At 35.6% G+C, this 26,362-nt stretch overlaps 2 protein-coding genes and 1 long non-coding RNA gene across 3 annotated transcripts in view; all 3 read right to left on the reverse strand.

The window, feature by feature from the left end:
• Nucleotides 1-26,362, reverse strand: part of LOC308650568 — a 761,651-nt gene that overhangs the window by 546,161 nt on the left and 189,128 nt on the right. The gene's annotated exons all lie outside the window — the stretch shown is intronic.
• The window catches only part of LOC308652441 (phospholipase DDHD1-like), a gene marked incomplete at both ends in the record, with an annotated part of 588,634 nt that overhangs the window by 443,037 nt on the left and 119,235 nt on the right, over nt 1-26,362 (reverse strand).
• LOC308652452 (olfactory receptor 2L3-like) lies at nt 5,659-6,594 on the reverse strand (the record flags this gene model as incomplete). The annotated part of the gene is made up of 1 exon (XM_081300299.1): nt 5,659-6,594. The coding sequence occupies one exon, from the start codon at nt 6,592-6,594 to the stop codon at nt 5,659-5,661; it is 936 nt and encodes a 311-aa protein (XP_081156425.1).

Genomic DNA, 26,362 nt, shown 5'->3' on the forward strand with positions numbered 1-26,362 from the left:
CAAAGAAGACATTTGGTATTTGTTTTTTAGGGATTGGCTAGCTTCACTAAGCATAATCTGCTCTAATGCCATCCATTTCCCTGCAAATTCCATGATGTTGTCATTTTTTAGTGCTGCATAATACTCCATGGTGTATAGATGCCACATTTTTAATCCATTCATCCATTGAAGGGCATCTGGGTTGGTTCCACAGTCTAGCTATTGTGAATTGTGCTGCTGTGAACATCAATGTGGCAGTATCCCTGTAGTACGCTCTTTTAAGGTCTTCGGGGAATAGTCCAAGAAGGGCAATAGCAGGGTCAAATGGTGGTTCCATTCCCAGCTTTCCCAGGAATCTCCATACTGCTTTCCAAATTGGCCGAACCAATTTGCAGTCCCACCAGCAATGTACAAGAGTACCCTTTTCCCCACATCCTCTCCAGCACTTGTTGTTGTTTGACTTCATAATGGCTGCCAATCTTACTGGAGTGAGATGGTATCTTAGGGTGGTTTTGATTTGTATTTCTCTGACTGCTAGAGATGGTGAGCATTTTTTCATGTACTTGTTGATTGATTGTATGTCCTCCTCTGAGAAGTGTCTGTTAAGGTCCTTGGCCCATTTGTTGATTGAGTTATTTGTTGTCTTATTGTCTAATTTTTTGAGTTCTTTGTATACTCTGGATATTAGGGCTCTATCTGAAGTGTGAGGAGTAAAAATTTGTTCTCATGATGTAGGCTCCCTATTTACCTCTCTTATTGTTTCTTTTGCTGTGAAAAAACTTTTTAGTTTAGTAAGTCCCATTTGTTGATTCTTGCTATTAACTCTTGTGCTATGGGTGTCCTATTAAGGAATTTGGAGCCCGACCCCACAATATGTAGATGGGAGCCAACTTTTTCTTCTATCAGACACAGAGTCTCTGATTTGATATCAAGGTCCTTGATCCATTTTGAGTTAACCTTTGTGCATGGTGAGAGGAGGGGATTCAGATGAGGACTTAAATGAAAAGCTATAAAAATAAATTAAGTCATTATATAACAATATGGGATCAGTTTAATAAGAGATTTTAATAATTTAATCAGTTTATTCTAAGCAAAGAATATTTTTATTTGCCTGAGTTTTCATCCTTGGCAATATTTAGTGGTTTTCAAAGTGTTTGAAGATATTATATGATAATGGTCTTGTACAGCATTTGGTTCCATTGTGATCAGAGAACACACTACAAATGATCCAAGCCATTTAAATTTGGTGACATAAAATATGAGGGGAAAGAAACATAGATTTGCATGTGATTAATGCTGTGTTGACACCTCCTTGAAACAGACTGTAATGGTTTATGTCATACTCACAATAAGCACACAGCGGAAAAAAAAATAGTAGTCTCAAGAAGATAAAGAGCGTGCTGGGGTTTTGGCTCAGTGGTAGAGAACTTGCCTAGCATGGGTGACACACTGGGTTCTATTCTAAGCACCACATATAAACAAATAAATAAGTAAATGTTCATTAACACCTAAAAAAACATTTTTAAAAAGATGAGGAAAACTCACTTTTTACTTTGACAATTCTTCTATTGTTTCATTTCAATTTTATTGATTTCAGGTCTGATTTTAATTATTTCCCATCTTTTACTGCTTTGGGTGTTGATTTGTTCTTCTTTTTCTAGGGCTTTGAGATGTAATATTAGGTCATTTATTTGTTGACATTTTATTCTTTTAAAGAATGAGCTCAATGCAATGAACTTTTCTCTTAGCATTGCCTTCAGAATATCCCAGAGATTTTGACATATTGTATGGTGTTCCTATTTACCTCTAAGTACTGTTTTATTTCATCCCTGATTTCTTCTGCTATCCAATTTTCATTCAGTAGCATGTTATTTAGTCTCCAGGTGTTGGAGTAGCTTTTATATTTTTTTTATCTTATTGATTTCTAGTTTCTTTCTATTATGATCTGATAGAATTCAGGGTAGTATTTCTAATTTTTTGTATTTGCTAAGAGGTGTTTTGTGGCATAACATATGGTCTATTTTAGAGAAGCATCCATGTGTTGCAGAGAAAAAAGTGTATTCACTCAATGATGGATAAAATACTCTATAGATGGCCATTAAGTCTAAATTATTGATTGTATTATTGAACTCCACAGTGTTTTATTTTTTGCTTAGTTTTTATTTGGAAGATCTATCCAAATATCCAGTGGTGAGAGAAATGTATTTTAGCCACCCTGTATTATTATGTTGTGGCCTATTTGATTGTTGAAGATGAGAAAGGTTTGTTTGATGTACATAGACGCTCCATTTGAGGGGCATAAAAATTTATGATTGTTATGTCTTGTTGATAGTTTCCTTAAGCAGTATGAAATGTCCTTCTTTATCCTTCTGACTAACTTTGGCTTGAAGTCCACTTTATTTGATATGAGAATGGAAACCCCCACTTGCTTACAAAGACCATGTGAGTGATATGTTTTTCCCCAACATTTCACCTTCAGTCTGTGAATATCTTTTACTAGAAGGTGAGTCTCTTGAAAACAGCATATTGTTGGGTCTTCTTTAAAAATCATTTTGCCAGTATATTGTCTTTTTATTGATGAGTTTAGGCTATTAACATTCAGGGTTATTATGGAGATATATGATTCATATTCCCAGTCATTTTGTTTTATTTTTGGTTTTTAATTTGACTTCATTTCTCCTTTGATTGGCTGTTCCTTTATTGTAGCTTCTCCCTTTGCTGGTTGTTGTTATTGTTTTGCTTTTTTTATTTCTTCCTCATGGAATATTTTGCTGAGAATGTTCTGTAGTGTGGATTTTCTAGTTGTGAATTTTTTTAAATTTGATTATCATGGAAGTTTATTATTTAATCTTCAAATCTGAAGTGTAGTTTTGTGGGACATAAAATCTCATTTGGCATCCATTTCTTTTAGAGTTTGATATATGATGTTTTGGCATTAAGGATCTGGGTTGAGAAATCAGATGAAATCTGAATTAGCTTCCCCCATATGTAATTTGAATTTTTTTCTCTCACAGCCTTTAAAATTCTATTCTTATTCTGTATGTTAGGCATTTTCATCATAAACCTTTAGCTACACTCATGAGGAGGAAGAGAGAGAAAACTCAAATTACTAAAATTCATAATGAAAAAGAAAATATCACAACAGACACTATGGAAAAACAGAGTATAATGAGAACTAGTTTGAAAATTTATACTCCAATAAAATAGAAAATCTCAAAGACATTAACAAATTTCTAAAGACATATGAACTACCCAAATGAAATGAAGCAAAAAATATATGTCTACAAATATTGATCTAGTTCATAGACAGGTTGATGTGTAAGATTGTTGCTTAGAGTGATCCAAGGAGAAAAAGAAGTCCACCATAACAGCTACAGGTAATGAACAAAGTAGTCCTGTAACTTAGGTCATGTGATCAAAAAGTCTAGATTTTGAAGGTGTTAGTAATAGAAAAGATGTACACCAATTATTGCCCCTAGGGTTATGGAGTAAAGCTCTGCCATCAATTGCACAAAATTATTCGCCTTTTAAGAAAGAGATCCATCACTAATAAGTAAAATGAACATCAAAACCAAATAAAAAAACACAATATATAACAAGTGCTGGCAAAATACCAAGCAGAAAGCAGGTCTGATTTTATTGTGCTGTTATCATGTATATATGTTCAGGCAGTAGCTAGGCAGATTATAGAGAGCCACCAATACAATTTCTTGCCAACCTTACTTGCAGCGACCAATTGAGGAGTGGGACATGGAGTAAGTGCAGGGAATGCAACACATGGCCTCATGCCCATGGCTGTGCCTACAGTGTAAGTGGTCTGCCACTCATGTACCTAGCATGAGGGGAATGGCCTGCCACTCAGCCCTTTATGTATGCAACACATGCAGTACTGCATGCATCTGTCCCCACAAAGTCCTGTAATTTGTGGCAATGTTGCTGGAATTGTAAATCATTATATTACATTAAATAAGATGGACACAGAAATACAAGGACCACATGGTCTCACTCATAAGTGGAATGGAAAATTGTTGATCTCATGAAATTTGATGGTATAGTTGTTGTTACCAGAGCAAGAGAAGAGAAGAGGAAGAAATGAGAAGAAGCTGCTAAATGGTTAACAATTTATAGTTAGGAGTAAAAAGATCTTGTGCACTATTAAAAAGTAAATATACAATTATTTAACGTATATTTCCAAAAGATAGAAGAAAATATTTTGAATGTTTCACCTTAAAAAATTATAAATGTCTGAAGAGATAGATACATTTATCCTCAATTTGAACATTACATGTTATACATGTAACAAAAAGTCATGTCACTCCATTAATATGTATATTTATGTATCAGTTATAAACAAATTTAATTTTTAAAAGAATCCCAGGCATGTTCTTAGTAAATATGGAACACTTACTAAGAAGCACTAAGTAACACAACATCTGGAGGTATTCTTTATGACCTAGGTTCTGTCAGATCCACCAAGTCAAATGGGCTAAGCAACAATCCTTCATAAGATGAAAATGGTCAGTCTGGAGTTAGACTGGATGAGAGGGTTCTCCTTAGCTATGAGAGTGGGTATCCTACAGAAAGAAGGAAGAGTAGGGTGTTTTATTTCTATATTCTATGAGTCCTACTGGTTTAATAACTAAGTATACCTGGAGTACTTCATGGAAATATGTGAGGAAAGACAATTTATTAAAGCTATGTAATTGAGACTCCTGTTGTAGTTAAACATGAATAGGAACAAACCAGCTGCAAAGAGTTTCTAAGAATTCACCCATGGGATAGGGGGACAAGGGAGAATCATGTAGGAGAGAGGTGATAAGGGAAGGATCATAGGGTTTTCTGATCGAACACAGTGAATCCCAGTTGTTCAGTATACGAGTGATATATATAATATTCTTCCTTTTTAAGACAAAGAAGTTGATAAAATGGGATTTGTGGGGTTGAGGTAGTGGCTAAGTAGTGGAAATCACACCTAGCATGCATGGGGCACTGGGTTCAATCCTCAGTACCACATAAAAATAAAATAAAGGTATTGTGTCCTCCTATAACTAAAAAAATGTTTAAAAAATAGGATTTGAATGTTTAGTTGTGGAGTTTATATAATTAATTGTAGGTGGTAAACATGCAGAAAAATAATGTTGGTAATGAAGAGCATGAAGTTATGATATCTAACATATACAAATAATTATATCTTATACTCTGGTAGTTTAACAAGCCATTTTCCTTAACATATTGCATTACAAAAGATATCAGTTAATATTTGACCATGGAATTCACCTAGCAATAGTTCATTTTAATAATTAACTCTGATTTCAATACTCTTCCTATCCTAAGTACGAAGAAGATTCAAATAAGCTATGTTTATTTTGAGACCCAAAGTCCTTACTTGTAGGAAATTTCTAAGAACCTCAGAGATTTCAGACTAAATATAATTTTAAATTAATAAAAAATAACACTTTTTCTAACTTAATAATGCCCCAATGATATTTATTTAAAAAGTATATAAATCTCCATTGGAGATCTGGAAAATCATATATAAAAAATTGCATTTACATAGAGCCACAATCATCTTGGTTTCCCAAAAGCAAACCATACATTCTTGGTCTTCAGACTTTAATCTATACTTTTGCCTTTGGTCATAAACATGTCATTTTCCCGCATGGAAGGACTACTCATCTACTACAATATCATACATCTCCCAGAGAGCTTCCTGAGAGCTGCCACCACCTCTTTGTTCCTCAGGCTATAGATTATGGGGTTCAGCATGGGAGTGAGGATATTGCTGAAAACAGAAAGTGCCTGGTCCTGCTGTGGACTATGAGAAGAAGTGAAAGTCATGTAGATGAATATATTTGGGGCAAAGAAAAGACTCACCACTATTAGATGGGAAGAGCAGGTGGCCAGAACTTTCCTTCTGCCCTTAACAGAATTCATATGGAAAACAGTGATGAAGATAAAAGTATAGGAAGTTGTGATGAGACTAAAAGGGACAACAAGCAGCACAATGCTTGTCACTACCACCACTAACTGATACACTGAAGTGTCTTCACAGGAGAGCTTAATGAGGACTGGGACCTCACAAAAGAAGTGTTGGATTTCCCTTGACCCACAGATGGGAAAATGCATCGGATATACTGTGTGAATAAATGAACTTGAAGACCCTCCAATCCAACACCCAGCAATCATGTGCAGACAGATCCTGGTACTCATGATGGTGGGATAACGCAATGGGTTACAGACAGCCACATAACAATCATAAGCCATGAGAGTCAAGATGAGGCATTCTGACATTCCCAACATCAGAAAAAAGAAACTTTGTGTTCCACAGCCAATCCACGATATGCTCCTTTTCCCTGTAAAAAAGTTTGAGGCCATCTTTGGGACAATGGTGGAAGTTAATGTCAAGTCAATGATGGAAAGTTGACTGAGGAGAATGTACATGGGTGTATGGAACCGAGAATCACTGCAAATCAAGACAATCAAAAGTATGTTTCCCAAGAAGGCAAGGATGTAGATAAAGATGATTATGGAGTTGAGAACAGTGGAATGCCGAAATTCAGGAAAGAGTCCCACAAGGATGAAATCAGTTACTAAGGTCTCATTCCCATGCATCATGCCTCTGTAAGAAATGTAACAAGGTTGGGGCACAAATAAAGTAGAGTAAAGCCAGTGATATTCAGTATACGTATATCAATCAGTATATTCACTATAACATATCAATCTATGGATCAAATATTTTTAACATTCTCTCCAATTCTGGATTAACAGGTAGTATTTGCCATCATCTCACCAGAGACTCTACCATATATTGTTCAACAATCATCTAAATTTTGTTAAAATGGATAATACTGAAAAGACTGATCAACTTCAGGGTTTCTTAGCCTCTGTAGAACTCACAATTTTGTTCGTTCTTCTGTTTTTTTTAAGGTGGGTAAAGAACCTTGTAAACTGTAAACCTACCTTCTAAAATTTTGTGCCTAAAATCTTATACCATTTCTAATAATCATGGGTTCTAACTATTAATACTTGTATATTTGGACAAAAACATAAAGGAAAACCTAGTTAATTTATTAAATTTAGTTGTTTAAATTACAAATCAATTATTTAATAAAATTTAATTAAATATACTGTTTTATTTTCCTTTTTGGCTAATTTTCATCATGCCATAAATAGAGCAACAGAAATTTCTGGGTTTACATAATAACCCTGCCCCCAAATCATTAATATTCCCTATTGCTGACCAAGTAAAGTTTTAATATCTAGAATTCTAAATCTTCAGTGACTTGGAGCCAAGCTGCCTTACAAAATTTATGTTCTATTATTTTTAAACATATTACTCAAATTCCAACCAAATGAGTACTCTTGTGGTGTTCCCACAATGTTTGCATGCTCACATAGCTGCACCTTTGTTTTTATTTTCCTCAGGATTAACCATTTCATTTCTATTGTTGGAGCTTCTTCAAAGCTTACAATCTCATGAAATTCTAAAAAGATTTCTCCCTATCTGCTTGGGTTCCTCTGTACCTTAGTGGTATAACTCCTGCCATTTTACCAGCATAACAGAGAGACTGTGTAGTTTGTGGGCTAAGAGCACAGATCAGGATTTGTGCTGTTTCAAAGTCAAGCCCCATCCATTTAGTATCTCAAGGGGTAGTCATGAGACTTAGATGAGTTGCTATATTTAAACTACTTATGACATTGACTGGTACTTTTTATCTTTATTACAGTTTTCTGTGTACCCATATTTCTTTTAAAATAATAATATTTGAGTGTTAGGATTATGTTTACTTCACTGAAGTCCAATAAAACCAGGTCAGTAACTTCCAAAGAGCATAAGCTATTAACCATTTGCTAAACAGAAAGTTGAACAAATTCCATGGAATTCAGCATTTTCACATTTTCATTGCACTTGTAGAAGTTTCCATATTTATAAGCATTTTCTGTCAGAACAGGACTGAAGAAGCACATATGTCAAAAGACATGAACATTCTGTTTTCTATTATTGGATCAGGAAATTTCATAATGTAAAACAATGCCGCCTTCTAGTTTAAGTTCATGGTTCTTTTACGAGTATTTATATTTGGGTCATATTTGTGACAAATGATATCGGTGAAGAAGAAAAAGCACCGCTGTTATTTTAGTCATTAGTCTAAAGAAATATAAACTACTGAGCTAATAATTAAACATTCTGTCATTAGTGAGAATCAAGCACTAATTCTACTGAAAGTTAGATTAATACTATTTCAGAGTGGTAATTAAAATAGTTCTTGAAAATCCTTTATCATTCATTCATTTTTATGTTACTTTTGTGGGTATTCACTTTATTTTATATATATTCTACTAGGTGCTAAAATGAGAGCATAAATGAATTAGGACAGGGTCTATATTTTCAATAAACCCTGAGTTGACATATGAAATAAATGCTATATCAACATAGAGGAGAGTACCAATGTCTGGGTAAAAGAAGCCTGGTGAGTTAGATAAGAAATTATTTTAAGCTGTGTCTACCATATTTACACAGCAATTTATATAAATATGAAGAACAGTGGGTTCCTCATAATTAAAAACCCAGGTCAATTGGTGAAAGTCACATGGCATAAGTAGGTAAAAAAACAAATTGGAATTCTTACACATATTTATATGTAAACTTTTTAAACCATATAACCCTGAAAGTTTGCAAATTTCTTATCCTGTATAATCTCATAGAATTCTTATCTGTATATTTATGTTTAGACACATTATCTGGCCTGTCCTTTTCTTCCACTGAACTAAGAACTCCATCTACCTACACATATAGAACACATCTGTCTGCTATAGGACCTGATTTATTTTAATTTGGGGGGGGGTAGGTGGGTACTGGGGGTTGAACTCAGGGGCAGTCAACCACTGAGCCACATCCCCAGCCTTTTTTTTGTATTTTATTTACAGACAGGGTCTTACTAAGTTTCTTAGTACCTTGTTTTTGCTGGTGCTGGCTTTGAACTCATGATCCCCTATCTCAGCCTCCAAGCCACTGGGATTACAAGCATGCACCGCCACACCTGGCTAGGACCTGATTTATTTGTCTAGAGCAAAAGTAAGCAAAGGATCTCAACTATAAGGTGATCACGAAGCATTGCACTAAGTGCACAAAAGTTGTCAATGATTATAATTGTCTAAGTATCATTACAATTACCCTGTTCTGCAAGTTGCTCTAGTTCTATTATACAAGGCATAACATTCATCAAAATTATGAGTTTATACCTTCATAACTTTGTATTCATCAGGTTACATGTTTATAACTTTGAGAATAAAAGTGGTAAAGAGATCAAAAATAGATTAAGTAGAATAGCTAATGTTTAATCATTAAAATTAAAGGTAAATGAAAAACATCAAAGTATGTTTAATTCATTTTTATTTTAATTTAGTAATTGTTATTTTAAAATCTTAGTGTTTCATAAGTACATGCTAGATAATCATCAACTATCTAAAACAAAAAAAATGTATCATTTTAAGGATATAAAACATGGATAATGAATAAAATTAGACCATTGACACTGTTCTTTGAGTAGAAATATGAATTACCACTATAAAGAGTTCTGAGTAATTTATTAAATAATTCCTATAAAATACAGCATATTTCATCATTTAATTATTCAATTGAATAAACATTTATTGATGGTCAGCTTTAACATATTATTTATTTCCTTAATATAGATGAAACCAAATCTACACAAAATGAGGATCATAATGTTATATATATATATATATATATATATATATATATATATATATATATATATATATTACTTTACTAACCTTTTTAAAAAATCTTCCATTTATAAATATCTATATCATTTTGGAACACAATATGTCCTTGATGTTAGCATGATTTCAGATTTTTCTGTGAGTACATAGAAGGTAGTTTGAAATAAACTCAAGTCCCCAGAATCACAGCTCAACAAACAGTTTTTCTAAAAGGAAAAGCATAAATTCAATGACTTATTCTACTTATTAAATTAAGAACTTGATCATTAAGGGTGGTAAAGAGTTAAAAACAGATAGTCAAACATAAATATTGACTCCATACTACTTCCCCTAAACATAAATTTTAAGCAACCTACCAAATATATGTTTAAAACTGTCACTAAGATGTTCTTTTCCTGTTACAGGCATTATCACCAAATTCTGACATTTGTGAAAATTAACATTAGCCATATAAACTCTCTATATAATTTCCATGTCCAAGCAAGGTACATAATGTGCTTTTCCCCCAGTTTGAGATCTAGCTTAAATTCTGTTTAGAATTGCTGACATCTAAATTTTCTGCACTCAGATGTATCTTCTCACTATGCAGCCTATTTTTACATAAAAAATTGTTGGCTAGAAAAATGTTGCTGGCTAGATGTAGATGGTAAACTCATTCATCTGTGGAAATGATCCTACACTACCATGAAGATTGAAAACTGACTTGTATTATTTTTTTCTGTTCTTTTTTGAAATTTTAATTTGTTATATATGTCAGCAGAATGCATTGCAATTCATATTACACATACAGGGCACAATTTTTCATATCCCTGGTTGAACACAATGTAGTCACACCATTTGTGTCTTCATACTGACTTGTATTATTGATTAAGATCTAACTTGGCAGATTGTTTGGTAACTTGTCATTAAGGCCTTGAAAAAAAATTTTAATAAATACCCCAGGGGAAGAGAGTCCCCAGACTTTAATTAGTTTTGATCTCAGACCAAAAATAACAAAACACAGAAATTAGAAAAAATGTGTAAAATAAATATTTTTTACCATGGAAAATATTCAATTGTGTCCAAATCTAGTCTTATTGCTTTTGTGATAACCATGGGTAGATGACCAAATGCTATCAGAAATGTTCAAACTAACATATCCTGTGAATTTCAGAACTAGGATAGTCCATTTCAATTTCTTCATATTTACTTACTTGCATGCACATGAACACACACACACACAAAAAATCTTGCCTCAATATGTTTTATGAAAAAATTCTTTCACAACAACTTGATAATTATATAGCATTATTTTAGCATACTGATATAACTAAAATTAACTTTAGGTCAAAGAGATGGAAATTAGAAGCCTCTCTACAACTTGGTAGCAAAAATTTTATTCAGATAACTTGAATATCTGTGTTTTACATATATAATTGGGTTTTCTAAAGTGTGCAGTCCTTTGAAATGTTTCTCAGCAAGTAAATGCAATGTACTATCTTGATTAATCATTATCTGCTTCTCAGAGTTAGGTTTCTTTTGCATCCCTTAGTCAAACACACAACATCTGAAGAAAAAAAAAAACAATGTTCCTTTTCTCTGAAACATCATATTGTCTCTGATTGAATCTGGCAAAACCACACAAAAAGTATTAGAGAAATAATTATCATACATATTCTGTCAAACTCCTTCAGAAACAGCAGTGAATTGTCACCTAAAGGTAAATCAAATGGAGGCAAATGTATTTTAGAAGAAAGTTGGAGAAGACGACCCAAGATTGTGGAAAGGAAGTGAGCTGTAGGTCCCATTTCTTTGCAGTTTGCAATCAAGGAAGTCAATGAACATCCAAGCAAAGAGGTAGGTTACAGAGGGTATGCACTTTCTTACAATATTAGAAGGTCAGAAGCTTGGATATATTCAGTAATTCTTGTTCCTTGAACAAAAAAAAAAAAACAGGAAATAAGTGGTTAACCTGGAACCAGGACCTGTCCCAACAAGGGAGGACTGAGAGTTGGAGTAAAAGGGGTGAAAGAGGAACAGGAAAAGCAGACAGACTTACTTGGGGAAAAAGTAAGGTACAGAGAAATTCAGCCTGAGAGAACACGGGACAGAAGCGGATAAGCCACCTACTGATTGAGAACCATTCTGCTCTTCTCAAATTTCTGGTGAACTGTAGTGATCAGCCATCTTGAAGCAACCATGTCTAAACTTAATACTCAGGAAGCAATTAGATCCCTATAACTTCAATATAGAAATACTAGTAAATATCATAGGGAATGCCTTTGAAGCAAACTGATGAAGCGAGCTGTGAACTGAAAACCTTGTGACTTAAAGGGTACCATGCTCTCCTCACCCCACCAGTGTCTACAACTGGAAGGGGTAAAGAGCAGAGTGACCACACTTCCAGGGATTACAGTACCTAGGAAGTGGTGGGTTCCTCTACTGCTGCTGCTGAGAATATCTGTCAGGATATTGTATGCACCTCTGCACCAATACTGCTGGCCTTCATCAAGCATGGTGGTGCAGAGTAGCACACAGCTCTGACACAGGCAATCACCACAAACACCTTTGACAGGGAAGGCCAGGACTGGGGATCTGTGTGCACTGCTGCTGTAAGCTGCCACATATGTCCCTCCCAGGGAGAGCAGAGACTAGAGAGCAGCACAAACCTTGATGATGGCAGCCCGTGCCAGGAAGGGTAGAGTCCACAAAATAACATACACCCTCTAGGGAATCTCCAGTGAGCACGTCTGCCAAACAGTGTGGTGCCAGGAGACTTGTTTGCACCTCTGATGCTGGCAGCCACCACAAGCATCTCAGAGAGGGAGGGTCAAGCTTGGAGAGCCGGTGTGAATTTACTGAGGGCTTTCCTCCCACTCTAAGCTCCTTTATTAGGAAGGGCAAAGACTAGAGAACAGGTCACACCTCTGATGCTGGAAATCACTAAAAATGCCTTTGACTGGCAGGGGACAAGCTAGAAATCTGCTTGTACCACTGCTGTGTGACTTGCCCTATGGGTGTTTCCTAGGGATGACAGAGATTAGAGAGCAACCTGCACCTTGTCTTCCAGCTGCCACTGCAAGGAAGGACATAGTCTAAGAAATAGCATCCACTCCTCCCCTACCTGGGGTCTCCATCCAGCATATCTGCCAAACAGGGTGACGCCAAGATGGTGGCACAGGCTTTTGACACCTGTAGCTACCAAAAGAACCTCAGACAGAAGGCCACTCCTGGAGAGATGTGCAAATCTGCTGAGAGCCTCTACCTAACCCTAATGCTTCTGGCAGAGAAAGCAGAACCTGGAGTCTTTTGTAAGCAAAGACACCCACAGGCACATGTATGCCACCATCTGCCACCATGCCTGCCCCCAAAGCAGCACCCTAGTGCCCCAGACACAACTCTGGGCTCTTGCCACCGGCAATGGGCCTGGGAAGACATACCAGCTTCCAGGTTACCCATGCCTGTGAAGTGTGCCTCCTCAACCAAAGCACGCAAACCTACAAGGTATTTTTATAACCATAAGAGTATGTGAAAATTGTGAGTCCATTTAAAAATCTCAGCAAGAAGAAAAGAAAAGCAAATCTTTTTATAATGGTTATTGCAGTCGCTGTGTTATCTGATGAGATTTATTGTGTACTCCCACATTATGATTTTTTCCATGAACACAACTTACTTTATATAATCTTTAATTAATTGCATTTTTACTTAGTAGCTATTTTCTCCTTCCTGATTCACACTGCCCTCCTTTCTTTCTTACTTCTTTCCAGCCCCATTTTACTTCATTCCCCTTCTTGTTCCAATCTTTTTTTCTATTTATTTACCTTTCTTCTTTTCCTTTATTTTCCCTCATTCCAATATAATTTAGTTTTGAGTGTACAATCATTAATGCCTAATTTTCAGTCTATTCTACATTATTTCTCACCTAGTTTTTACATCAGTTAGTAGAATTACAGAAAATATTAGTAAGTTTTTAAATGTATGTTGATTTATAGTTTGCTTTTAAATTATGTCTCTCAGGTATTCTCACCTCTTGAAGCAGCTCTGAAGATTTAATTTAGCACTTTGTGTATGTTTACTGGATATGGTGATATTGAAATATTCATTTATCCCAGGGATTACTATAAACAGATAGCAACTCATTAAAGATCCCACACACACCATAAAAAAATAGGAAGAGTTATCCATCTCAAAAGATGGGCAAAAATAAGACCTCAAAAAAACATGAGGAAAAAATTCAAGACACCTCCAAAATATCTACAAACCTCCAATAATTTATCTACAGATGTGGATTTAGGTAAAATTTCAGAGAATAATATAAAAAGTTGATCTTTAAAATGAAAACTGAACTAAAAGAAGATCTAAGTAATTAACTAAAAGAAACAATATAAGGACTGAAAGAACTTTCCAGTGAGGAGATAGAGATTCTGATAAAAGAACCAAAGAGAAATCCCAATAAAGAAAGACTCAATCAATCAAATTTAAATTACAGTTGAAAATATTACCAATAGCTTAGACCATAAAGAAGACAAATTTTCAAGCCTTGAAGACAGGGTGTATGTTCTGGAACACTCAGTCAGCAATAAAGAAAATAAATTGACAGACCATGACTAGAATAATCAAGAAGTCTGGGAAAACATTAAGGGTCTAACCCTAAGAATTATTGGGATTGAAGAGGGTACCGAGATACAAGTTAAGGACATAGATAAGCTTTAAAGTAAAATAGTATCTAAAACTTTTTCAAAAGTTGGGAATGAGTTGAACATCCAGATACAGGACACGTTCAGAACCCCAAAGAGACAAGATTAAAAAGGAACCTTTCCATGAAACATTTACTAATTTTACAATTAAAATGCCTAACACAGAAACCAAGGAGAGAATTTCAAAAGCCTCAAAAGAAAAATATCAGGTCATCAAAACTATCCTTCAAAATCAAAAGAGAAATAAAAACTTTTCAAGATGAGGTTTAAAAAAATAAACTGATGACCACTAAACCAGCACTACAGAAAATACTAAAAAAAAAATAAAATTAAAACAAAACAAACAAAAACTCTACAAAGCCTAAACACAGAATGCCCAAATAGATAAAACACAACATAATAACAGTTAAAATGGAAATGAAACCTGAATTAAATATATGGGGTAACACAAAGTGGTAGAAAAATAGCAAATATCCTTCCATAATAACTATGAATGTAAATAGTGTCAGCTCTTCAATTAAAAGACATAGACTGGCAGAGTAGATTAACAAACAATACCCAATGATATGCTGTTTGCAAAAGGCTCATCTTGTAAGCAAAGACACCCACAGGGTAAACATAAAAGGATGTAAAGAAATATTTCATGAGCTGGGGTTGTGGCTCAGTGGTAGAACAATTGCCTAGCATGTGTGAGGCACTAGGTTCAATTCTCAGCACTGCATATAAATAAAATAAAGGTTCATCAACAACTAGAAAAATTTTTTTTAAAAATAAATATTTTGCTCAAATTCAGTACAACAATGAGCAGAAGTAGCTATTCTCATACCTAACTATGCAAATATTTCAAGAAAAAAAAATAAATCGTAAGAGGCAAAGAAAGTTACTTCATACAGATAAATAGAACAATACAAGAAGATATAATGATAGTAATTATTTGTGCCACAAACATCATTGTACCTAATTATACAAAATAAACAATTTTTGACATTGTGTCAGAGAGAACTCCATATGTTAAAATGGTTATTTCAACATATCCCCCTCACCAATAGAGAAAACATTCAGAAATAAAATGGATGAAGGCGGGGCTGGGGATGTGGCTCAAGCGGTAGTGCGCTCGCCTGGAATGCGTGCGGCCCAGGTTCGATCCTCAGCACCACATACAAACAAAGATGTTGTGTCCGCCAAGAACTAAAAAATAAATATTAAAAATTCTCTCTCTCTCTCTCTCTCTCTCTCTCTCTCTCTCTCTCTCTCTCTCTCTCCTCTCTCACTCTCTCTTTTAAAAAAAAATGGATGAAGGCACTTCCGATCTAAAACATACTGTAAATAAAATGGATCTAACAGATGCCTATAAAATATTCCACCTAACAATGACTGAATTCAGTTTTTTCTCATAAGCTCATGTAACCTTCCCTAAAATAAACCAGATTTGAGGTCACAAAGCAAGTCTTAGCAAATACAAAACAACAGACATCATTCCTTGCATCTCATTAGATCATAATAAAATTAAATTACAAATTAACAGCAAGACCAAAAACATTTGTGTGTTTGTTTTATGTACTCTACTGTATTCCCATGTAATTGTCTACCCCAAATTACCTCCTTTCTATTCTCCTGCTACAAACCCTTTTCACTAGATTTCTTGTTCATATTTCCTAAGGCATAATTCACTGAATACCCTCATATCTTCTCCCCTCAATATATCATCCTACGCCTGGTCCCCAGTTCACTGTCCACCGCCAAAAACTGTAAAACTTTTTTTTTATAGTATGGAAATTTTTTATTATTTTTCTTCACTATTATTAGATATATAACAGTAGAGTGAATTCTGAAATATTATATACACATAGAGTGTAGCATATAACTTATTTTAATTAGGATCCCATTCTTATGGTTGTACATGATATGGGGTTTCACCGTGTGTATATTCATAGATGAACATAGGAAAGTTATGTCTGATTATTCTGTCTTTTCTATTCCCTTCCCCTACCTTCCTTTTATCCCCCTTTGTTTAACTCAATCAAATTGTATTCTTCCCTCTCCTTCCTGATTATTTGTTCATATCCACATATCATAAAGATTATTTGACCTTTGGTTTATTGGGTCTATTATGCTAATTTTATGTCCTTTGGGTTTATACTGAGAAGTGGGCTAACTTAGTCAAATGGTGGTTCCATTACAAGTTTTCTGAAAAATCTCTATTCTGCTTTCCAGTATTGGTTGCACCAATTTGCAGTCCCACCAGAAATGTATGAGTGAACCTTTTTCCCACATCCTCATCAACAACCTTTTTCCCTCATCCTCATTATTTCTTGTATTCTTGATAATTGTCATTCCAACTGGACTGAGACAGAATGTCAGTGTAGTTTTAATTTGCATTTCTCTAATTTGTAGTGATGTTTAACATTTATTTCATATATTTGTTGGCAATTTGCATTTCTTATGTGATGTGCCTATTCAGTTCCTTTGCCCATTTGGTTATTGGAATACTTGTTTTCACAGTGTTAAGTTTTGTGATTTCTTTATATATCCTGGATATGAATACTAAACCTGATGTTCAGGTGTCAACAATTTTTCTCCCATTGTAGGTTCTCTTCTCTTCACATTCTTTTTTTCTTTACCATACAATTTATTTTTATTTTTTTTAGTCATACATGACAGCAGAATGTATTTTGACATATAATACATACATGGAATGTACATACATCAATCATATTGTCTATTCTATTCTGCTGCCCTTCCTATCCCCCCCTACTCCTCCCCTCCTCTCCTATCCTTTCTCTCTATCCAATCTAATGTGACACACTTTTTTATTCTTTTTCTCATTACAACATCATATATGTATTCTGTGTAACAATGAGATTCTCCTTCCATCTTCCGTGCAACTCCCCTTCTCCCTCTTTTTCCCTCCCACCTCTCTTCCTTATTTAGTGGTAGTCTTCTTCTCATGCTCTCCCTTCCTATCCCATTTTGAGTCACCCCCCTTATATCAGAGAAGACATTTGGCATTTGGTTTTTAGGAATTGGCTATCTTCACTTAGCATAATCTGCTCTAATGCCATCCATTTGCCTGCAAATGTCATGATCTTGTTATTTTTTAGTGCTTAGCAATATTGCATTGTGTATAAATGCCACATTTTTTAATCCATTCATCTATTGAAAGCCATCTAGGTTGGCTCCACAGTCTAGCTCTTGTGAATTGTGCTGCTATAAACATTGATGTGGCTGTGTTCCTGTAGTATGCTCTTTTTAGGTCTTTTGGGTATAGTCCAAGAAGGGGAATAGCTGGGTCAAATGGTGGTTCCATTCCCAGCTTTCCATGGAATCCCCATATTGCTTTCCAAATTGGCTGCACCAATTTGCAGTCCCACCAGCAATGTATGAGCGTACCTTTTTCCCGCATCCTCACCAGCACTTGTTGTTTGACTTCATAATGGCTGCCATTCTTATTGGAGTGAGATGGTATCTTAGAGTAGTTTTAATTTGCATGTCTCTGTTTGCTAGAGATGGTGAGCATTTTTTCATGTATTTGTTGATTGATTGTATATCCTCTTCTGAGAAGTTTCTGTTCAAGTCCTTGGCCCATTTGTTGATTGGGTTGTTGGATTTTTTGTTGTTTAACTTTTTGAGTTCTTTGTATACTTTAGAGATTAGAGCTCTATCTGATGTTTGAGGGGTAAAAATTTGTTCCCAGGATGTAGGCTCCCTATTCACCTCACATATTATTTCTCTTGCTGATAAAAAACTTTTTAGTTTGAATTCGTCCATTTGTTGATTCTTGGTTTTCACTCTTGTGCTATAGGTGTCTTATTAAGAAATTTGGGGCCTGCCCCCATGTGATGAAGTTTATGGCCAACTTTATCTTCTATTAATTGCAGAATCTCTGGTCTGATTCCTAGCTCCTTGATCCATTTTGAGTTGACTTTTGTGCATGGGGAGAAAAAGGGATTCAATTTCATTTTGTTGTATATGGATTTCCAGTTCTCCCAGCACCATTTGTTGAAGATGCTATCCTTTCTCCATTGCATGTTTTTAGCACCTTTGTCTAATATAAGGTAGTTATAATTTTGTGGATTTGTCTCTGTGTCCTCTATTCTGTACCATTGGTCTACCAGCCTGTTTGGATGCCAGTACCATGCTGTTTTTGTTACTATTGCTCTATAGTATAGTTTAAAATCTGGAATCGCGATACCACCATTTTCACTCTTCCTGCTTAGAATTACTTTAGCTATTCTGGGTCTCTTATTTTTCCAGATGAATTTCATGATTGCTTTTTATATTTCTGCAAGAAATGTCATTGGAATTTTGATGGGAATTGCATTGAATCTGTAAAGTGCTTTTGGTAATATGGCCATCTTAATAATATTAATTCTACCAATCCATGAGCAAGGTAAATCCTTCCATTTTCTAAGGTCTTCATCTATTTCTTTCTTCAGGGTTCTGTAGTTTTCATTGTATAGATCTTTCACCTCTTTTGTTAGGTTGATTCCCAGGTTTTTTTTTTTTTTGAGGATATTGTGAATGGAGTAGTTGTCCTCATTTCCATTTCAGAGAATTTGTAACTGATATACAGGAATGCCTTTGATTTATTAGTTTTGATTTTATATCCTGCCACTTTGCTGAATTCATTTACTATTTCTAAAAGTTTCTTGGTTAAACTTTTTGGGTCTGCTAGGTATAGGATCATGTAATCGGCAAATAGTGCTAATGTAAGTTCTTCTTTTCCTATATTTATGCCTTTAATTTCTTTCGTCTAATTGCTCTGGCTAGTGTTTAAAGAACTATGTTGAATAGAAGTGGTGAGAGAGGGCATCCCTGTCTTGTTCCAGATTTTAAAGGGAATGCCTTCAATTTTTCTCCATGTAGAATGATGCTGGCCTGAGGCTTAGCATATATAGCTTTTACCATGTTGAGGTAATTTCCTGTTGTCCCTAATTTTTCTAGAGTTTTGAACATAAAGGGATGCTGTATTTTGTTGAACGCTTTTTCAGCATCTATCGAGATGATCATATGGTTCTTATCTTTAAGTCTATTGATGTGGTGAATTACATTTATTGATCTCCATTTATTGAACCAGCCTTGCATCCCAGGAATGAATCCCACTTGGTCATGGTGCACGATCTTTTTGATATGTTTTTGTATCTGATTTGCCAGAATTTTATTGAGGATTTTTGCATCTAAATTTATTAGGGATATTGGTCTGAAGTTTTCTTTCTTTGAAGTGTTTTATCTGGTTTTGGAATCAGGGTGATGTTGGCCTCATAGAATGAATTTGGAAGTACTCCCTCTTTTTCTATCTCCTGGAGTAGATTGAAGAGTACTGGTAATAGTTCTTCTTTAAAGTTCTTGTAAAACTCTGCTGTATATCTGTCTGGTCCTGGGCTTTTCTTGGTTGGTAGTCTTTTGATGGCTTCTTCTATTTCCTCACTTGATATTGGTCTGTTTAGATTGTTTATATCATCTTGACTCAATCTGGGTAGCTCATATGCCTTAAGGAATTTATCAATACCTTCACTATTCTCTATTTTATTAGAGTATAGGGTTTCAAAATATTTCTAATTATCTTCTGTATTTCTGAAGTGTCTGTTGTGATGTTGCCTTTTTTCATCCCGTAAGCTAGTAATTTGGGTTCTGTCTCTTCTTCTCTTTGTTAGCGTGGTTAGTGGTGTATCAATCTTATTTATTTTTTCAAACAACCAACTTTTAATTTTGTCAATTTTTGATTGTTTCTTTTGTTTTGATTTCATCTCTGATTTTAATTGTTTCTTGCCTTCTACTGTATTTGCTGCTGATTTGTTCTTCTGTTTCTAAGGCTTCGAGGTGTAGTGTGAGGTCATTTATTTGTTGGCTTTTCCTTCTTTTAAGGAATGAACTCCATGAAATGAATTTTCCTCTTAGTACTGCTTTCATATTGTCCCATATTTCAATATGTTGTGTCTGAGTTTTCATTTACCACTAAGAATTTTTTTAATTTCCTCTTTGATATCTTCTGTAACCCTTTGTTTATTCAGTAACATATTGTTTATTCTCCATGTGATGTAGGATTTTTTCTTTCTTATTTTATTATTGATTTCCAATTTCATTCCATTATGATCAGATAAAATGCATGGTAGTATCTCTACTCCCTTGTATTTGCTAATATTTGCCATGTGACATAATATATGGTCTATTTTTGAGAAGGATCCACGTGCTGCTGAGAAGAAAGTGTATCCGCTTGAAGTTGGGTGGTATATTCTGTATATGTCAATTAAGTCTAAGTTATTAATAGTATTATTGAGCTCTATGCTTTCTTTATTCAACTTTTGTTTGGAAGATATGTCCAGTGGTGAGAGAGGTGTGTTAAAATCTCCCATAATTATTGTGTTGTGATCTATTTGACTCTTGAACTTGAGAAGAGTTTGTTTGATGAACATAGCTGCACCATTGTTTGAGGCATATATGTTAATGATCATTAAGTCTTGTTGGTGTATGGTTCCCTTGAGCAGTATGTAGTGTACTTGTTTATCCCTTCTGATTAACTTTGGCTTGAAGTCTATTTTATTTGATACAAGTATGGACACCCCTGCTTACTTCCAAGGTCTATTTGAGTGGTATGATTTTTCCCAACCTTTCACCTTCAGTCTGTGTATGTCTTTTCCTATCAGATGAGTCTCCTGTAGGCAGCATATTGTTGGATCATTTTTTTTTAATACAGTATACTAGCCTATGTCTTTTGATTGGTGCATTTAAGCCATTAACATTTAGGGTTACTATTGAGATATGGTTTGTACTTCCAGCCATATTTGGTTATTTATGTTACTTAACATGATTTGTTTTTCCTCTTTGATTAGTTTTTCCTTTACTCTACTACCTCCCACTGTTGGTTTTTATTGTTATTTTTCATTTCCTCTTCCTGTAATGCCAAGTCAAGCTTCCTGTAATGTTTTGCCAAGAATGTTTTGAAGAGCTGGTTTTCTAGCTGCAAATTCTTTTAACTTTTGTTTATCGTGGAAGATTTTTATTTCACCTTCAATCCTGAAACTTAATTTTACTGGATACATGATTCTTGATTGGAACCCTTTTTCTTTCAGTGTTTGAAATGGATTTGAGAACTGGGTTTGGAGGGGTCTGAGGAGGAGGGACCTTGGAGTTCCTCTATCTTCTTATTTAGGACTTTTTCAGAGTGCTGTATGTCTGAGGTGAGGATTGTTGACTCAGATGAGGTTTGTACTACTATGCTTCTTCCTATCCATAAATATCCAGAGGGCTTAGTCTAGTAGTTAGCCCAAAAGGCAGCTCCTGTGACTCCCGAGGCCCATTATGGGTAGGCTGGGTCATAGATTTTTAGTGCAAAATGGTATATTCTCTTTCTGCCCTGTGCTCTGGCCTATTTCCAAGTCTCCTCTGGTATCAAATGGAAAATACTGGTATCTAATTTCCTGTCATAATGATGGATTCTACATCACCAGTAAGGACAGCCTTTATAGGTGTCTGACCACCATTTACAATAATCTCGGGTCTGATCAAATAGAAAGCAGAGATAGGGTCCTATTGAGGCTGTTTTGTAGAATTGAGAATTTGCAAGGGAAATGGTAATGGGGGCAGTTGAGTTGAGGGGCATATCAAAAGTGGCAATTTGCTCAGTTTTTAATATGGATCCATATTTCCATTTATCAACTACTGTGAATCTCCATATGTAGGATCCTGAGGAGATATGGAAAAGAGAGGCATAGGCTAAGAGGAGGTAAGGGAGGTGGACCCAGATCTGGAGGTTATTCATTGTTTTTTGGAAGCTTGGTGAAACAAAGTTTCAGTGGGTTGGTGGAAGAAGGGCTGCAGGCATATGCTGGTGAAGAAGATGAGATATCTACAGACTCAGGCTCAGAAGCTGATGAAGGTTTTAACATGGAAATGTGGATCCAGGGAGTTAGCTTTGTTGGAGACTCCTGAAGCCTTGCGGAGGTGGGGGTACATAGGGTAACTTGTAGGGGACCTTCCCATTTTGGTGACAAGGGAAAATCTTGGTGTTGTGGGGGAGAGAAGAATACCCAGGTTCCTGGTGTTAGGGGAAAAGAAGTGTGAGACCTCTGAGGGGCCAGGAGTAGGTTTTCCTGGTTTTTCCAGTACTGAGAGTGTATAAAAGAAAGAAGAGGGAAAGAAAGACTTTCTGGTAGAGTCCACTCAGAAGCGGGGAGGGCAGAGCGGCCGTACATAACCTCAAATGGGGAGAGAAGGGTGGGTTTCCTTGGTAATACTCTAAGTCGGAATAGGGCAAGGGGAAGGAGTTTGGTCCAATCTAGGTGAATCTCAAGTGTAAGCTTGGTTAGAATTTCTTTTATTGTTCCGTTGGTATGTTCCACCTTTCCAGATGACTGTGGACAATAGGGGATGTGCAGGTGCCATGGGATATTAAGAGCTTTAGCAACATGCTGAATAATCTGAGAAATGAACTCGGGTCCATTGTCGGACTGAAAAGAGGTGGGTACTCCAAATCTGGGTATAATCTCAGAGACAAGGATAGAGGCGACTGTGGTAGCCCGCTTTTTGGCAGTTGGAAAGGCTTCCACCCATCCTGGAAAAGTGTCCACTAGAACTAGTAAGTATTTAAGTTTGTGGACAGGTGGCATGTTTGTGAAGTCTAGCTGCCAGTTGGCTGCTGGAGTGTGGCCCCGTGCTTGATATGTGGGGAAGGTCCCTGGTTTTAAAGGGGTTTGAGGTTTTGTTCTTTTACAGATGGGGCAGTTAGAAGTTAGCTGTTGCAGAAAGTGAACATCCTCGGGGCTGAGTGTAGAAACAAGCTTGCAAAAGCTTTGAGGCTTTGGGAGTTAGTTGCCAAAGTCAAGCTGGGCAAAATAACCGAGAGGTGACAAACAACTTGAAGGTTGAAACGGGAACTACTTTATTGCCAGTGAACTCAGTGGGAACTGAGCGAGGACTCAAAGTAGAGAGCACCCAAGGTAGAAGGAGCCGCTTCTCTGCTGGACAGCAGAGGTATATATGCTTAACTAATTACAGCATAACTTAATTAACATCATCTAGATACATCAGTCAGCCAATAAGGAATCCTCATCATCTTAATGGCTTGCTGGCATTGCTTCACAAACCACTCCTCCTGGCAAAGTGCCAGGCGCCATCTTGACTTGATTTGCATCCCCAACATCTCCTCCCTTTTGTTTTATTAAACAACAAGTATATGTCTTAGGGACCATGCCTGTTTTAGGTTGTCCAATACTACATATGGTCCTTACCCGTCATTGGATGATCTGACCTTAAATCGTCATCCTCCTGTCTTAGGTTGGTACCATTGTAATTGGATCTTACCCATCTTTGACTACCAGCCCAGCACACTTAGCCATACTTGTAGATACACAAACACCATAAACAACCTGCTACAAGCAGAAGGGAGGAGGATACAAAATGCCACGATAGCAAGCCATTGATTGCTCCAAGTGAGAAACTTGGAAAAACTGTGCCACAGATTACACCGTCAGCAAAGATACCCTGGTACTAATTACAATTTGTTGTATCAGTTCATAATGCATATAAGTGACACACAGTCCAGGTAAGTTCCGCAAGTGGCTTAAAGCAAAGGAATTCATTAATATGTCTATTTCTTCTTGAAGTAAATATTGATGCAACAGTTTGTACAGTTTGTGTGATAGCTATTGCAGAAGCTGTAGTGGCAGCAGCAGAAACAATAACAGCTGTGATGATGGTAGCTGTAATTCTGAAGTCTCTTTTAGTTTTTCAGTAATACTGAAAATTTTTCTATTTTTGTCTTAAGGTAGGAATTCTCACAATAATGGCTAAAGAAAATTGTGTAGCATTCCAGCAGGAACAATTCTCTGAACAATTTAGTACATTATTCTGAACAGAATTATTAAATATAATGAAAAAAGGTGAAAGTAAACAGTCTGTTAACCTCCTTTTTTGTTCACATATTAAAACAATACCCAATTTAAATTAAACTGTTTAAATCACATGAATAAAAAAATATTTGGATACAATTTTTTCATGAGTGCTCCTGATATATGGACATACACACATACAGACATACAACACATAACACAAGTGTGCACACATAACACAATAGTAATAAAGGCCTTGTAGCTTTTCACAGGTGAAATGTCCATTGCAATGTTTAAAAACTCCACAGTTGATTAAAAAATAAATAAAACTGATCAGAAAACATTAACCTAGATCTGTATGAGCTCAAAAAATAAAATAGAAAAAAGCATCCTGGCTACCACCTGGTTTTGACTCTTCTTTTGACATCCATCCTTCTTCCTGTAACTTGCATATGAGTTTGAAGGTATTCCCACAAGTAAGCCTCAAGGTTTTTTACATTTTAAATAGGCCTTAATGGTGCTATTATTCATTAGCCTCCAGGTGTGGGAACCATTGTTGCAGATGTAAAGATAGCTAAACTGGAGTTCTGGATATCAGCTGTTATGGATATTGAGCCAAATCATCTTCTTGTTGGTCTGTAGAAATCGCTTTAGTTACTCTCCCTGGAATCCAAATTGGCTGCTGTTTTCCCTGTTTAAACACACAAACAGACCCCCAACTCCAGACAATCACTGGGTCAGGACCTTTTCATTGTCCAGTTAGAATATGCTTCCAAAATATCTTTGGCTTATGTACATTTTTTGGACACATGTGCCTTTCTGCAGCACTAAGTCCTGATGAATCCAAATTTAAAAAGTTTAACATAAAAATGGTTATGTTAGGTTTACCGTTGGGAGATTTATATCCCTTCCCAATTCCCTCTTTTTGTTTTAGTAAGTACATTTTAATAGTTTGATGTGCTCGTTCAACTATGTCTTGTCCCTGTGGATTATATGGGATTCTTGTTATGTGAGTAATGCCAAATGATGAGCAAAATTGCTTGAAAGAAGCAGAAGTATATCCAGAGCCATTATCTGTTTTTAACTGTTTTGGAATGCCCACAGTGGCAAAATTTTGTAAATAATGAGATATAATATCTTTAGATATAATATCTTGTTTTTTCTCCAGTATGAAGGGAGCCCATTAAATATCCGGAAAAAGTATCAACTGTAACATGTAGATATTTTAATTTTTCAAATTCCGGCAAGTGTGTGAAGTCCATTTGCCATATATGATTAGGAATCAGTCCTCTAGGATTTATTCCAAGATTAACTTGTGGTATAAAGGTCACACAATTTTGACATTGTTTTATTATATGTCTAGCTTGTTCCTTAGTTATTTGAAAATGCTTTTGTAAAGTATTAGCATTAACATGGAAGGATTTGTGAAAATTTGCAGCTTCCTCTAATATAGAAAAAATATGTATGTCATGTGTGGTTTTATCTGCTAAATCATTGCCCAAACTAAGGGCTCCAGGCAATCCTGTATGTACCCTGATATGTCCTATAAAGAATGGATCTTTTCTGTCCCAGATTAAACTTTGAGTAGCAGAAAACAAAGAGAAAACAGTAGAGGAAGGGGAAATCCTATCAGCATCTTCAAGGGAATTTATAGCACGAACTATATACAAACTATCAGAAAATAAATTAAATATGGAGTCTTTAAACATTACAAAAACGTGTAATACTGCATTAAGCTCTACCTTTTGAGCTGATTGTTTGGGTACTAAAAATGTAAAAGCTTGATCAGGGGTAATTACTGCTGCTGTACCATTATTTGATCCATCAGTGAATATATTTGGAGCATTCATAATGGGTGTTTTTCTTATCATTTTTGGAAAAACTACAGGATGTGAGGACCAAAAAGACAACAAATGATTAGCTGGTAAGTGATTATCAAATGAACAAATAGATTTGCAAATAATTATTGCCCAAGTATTTAACTCATTAGCTAACTTGTTAATTTGATCCATAGTATATGGAGTGATAATTTTGTTAGGAGAAATTCCAAACACTCCCTTTTCTGCTTTTATTCCTTTGAGTATTAATTGTCCTACAGCCTCAGGATACCTAGTAAGAATAGTGTTAGGTGAA

Source organism: Spermophilus citellus (assembly GCF_964194105.1).
Source record: "Spermophilus citellus genome assembly, chromosome: 1".
NCBI lineage: Eukaryota > Metazoa > Chordata > Mammalia > Rodentia > Sciuridae > Spermophilus > Spermophilus citellus.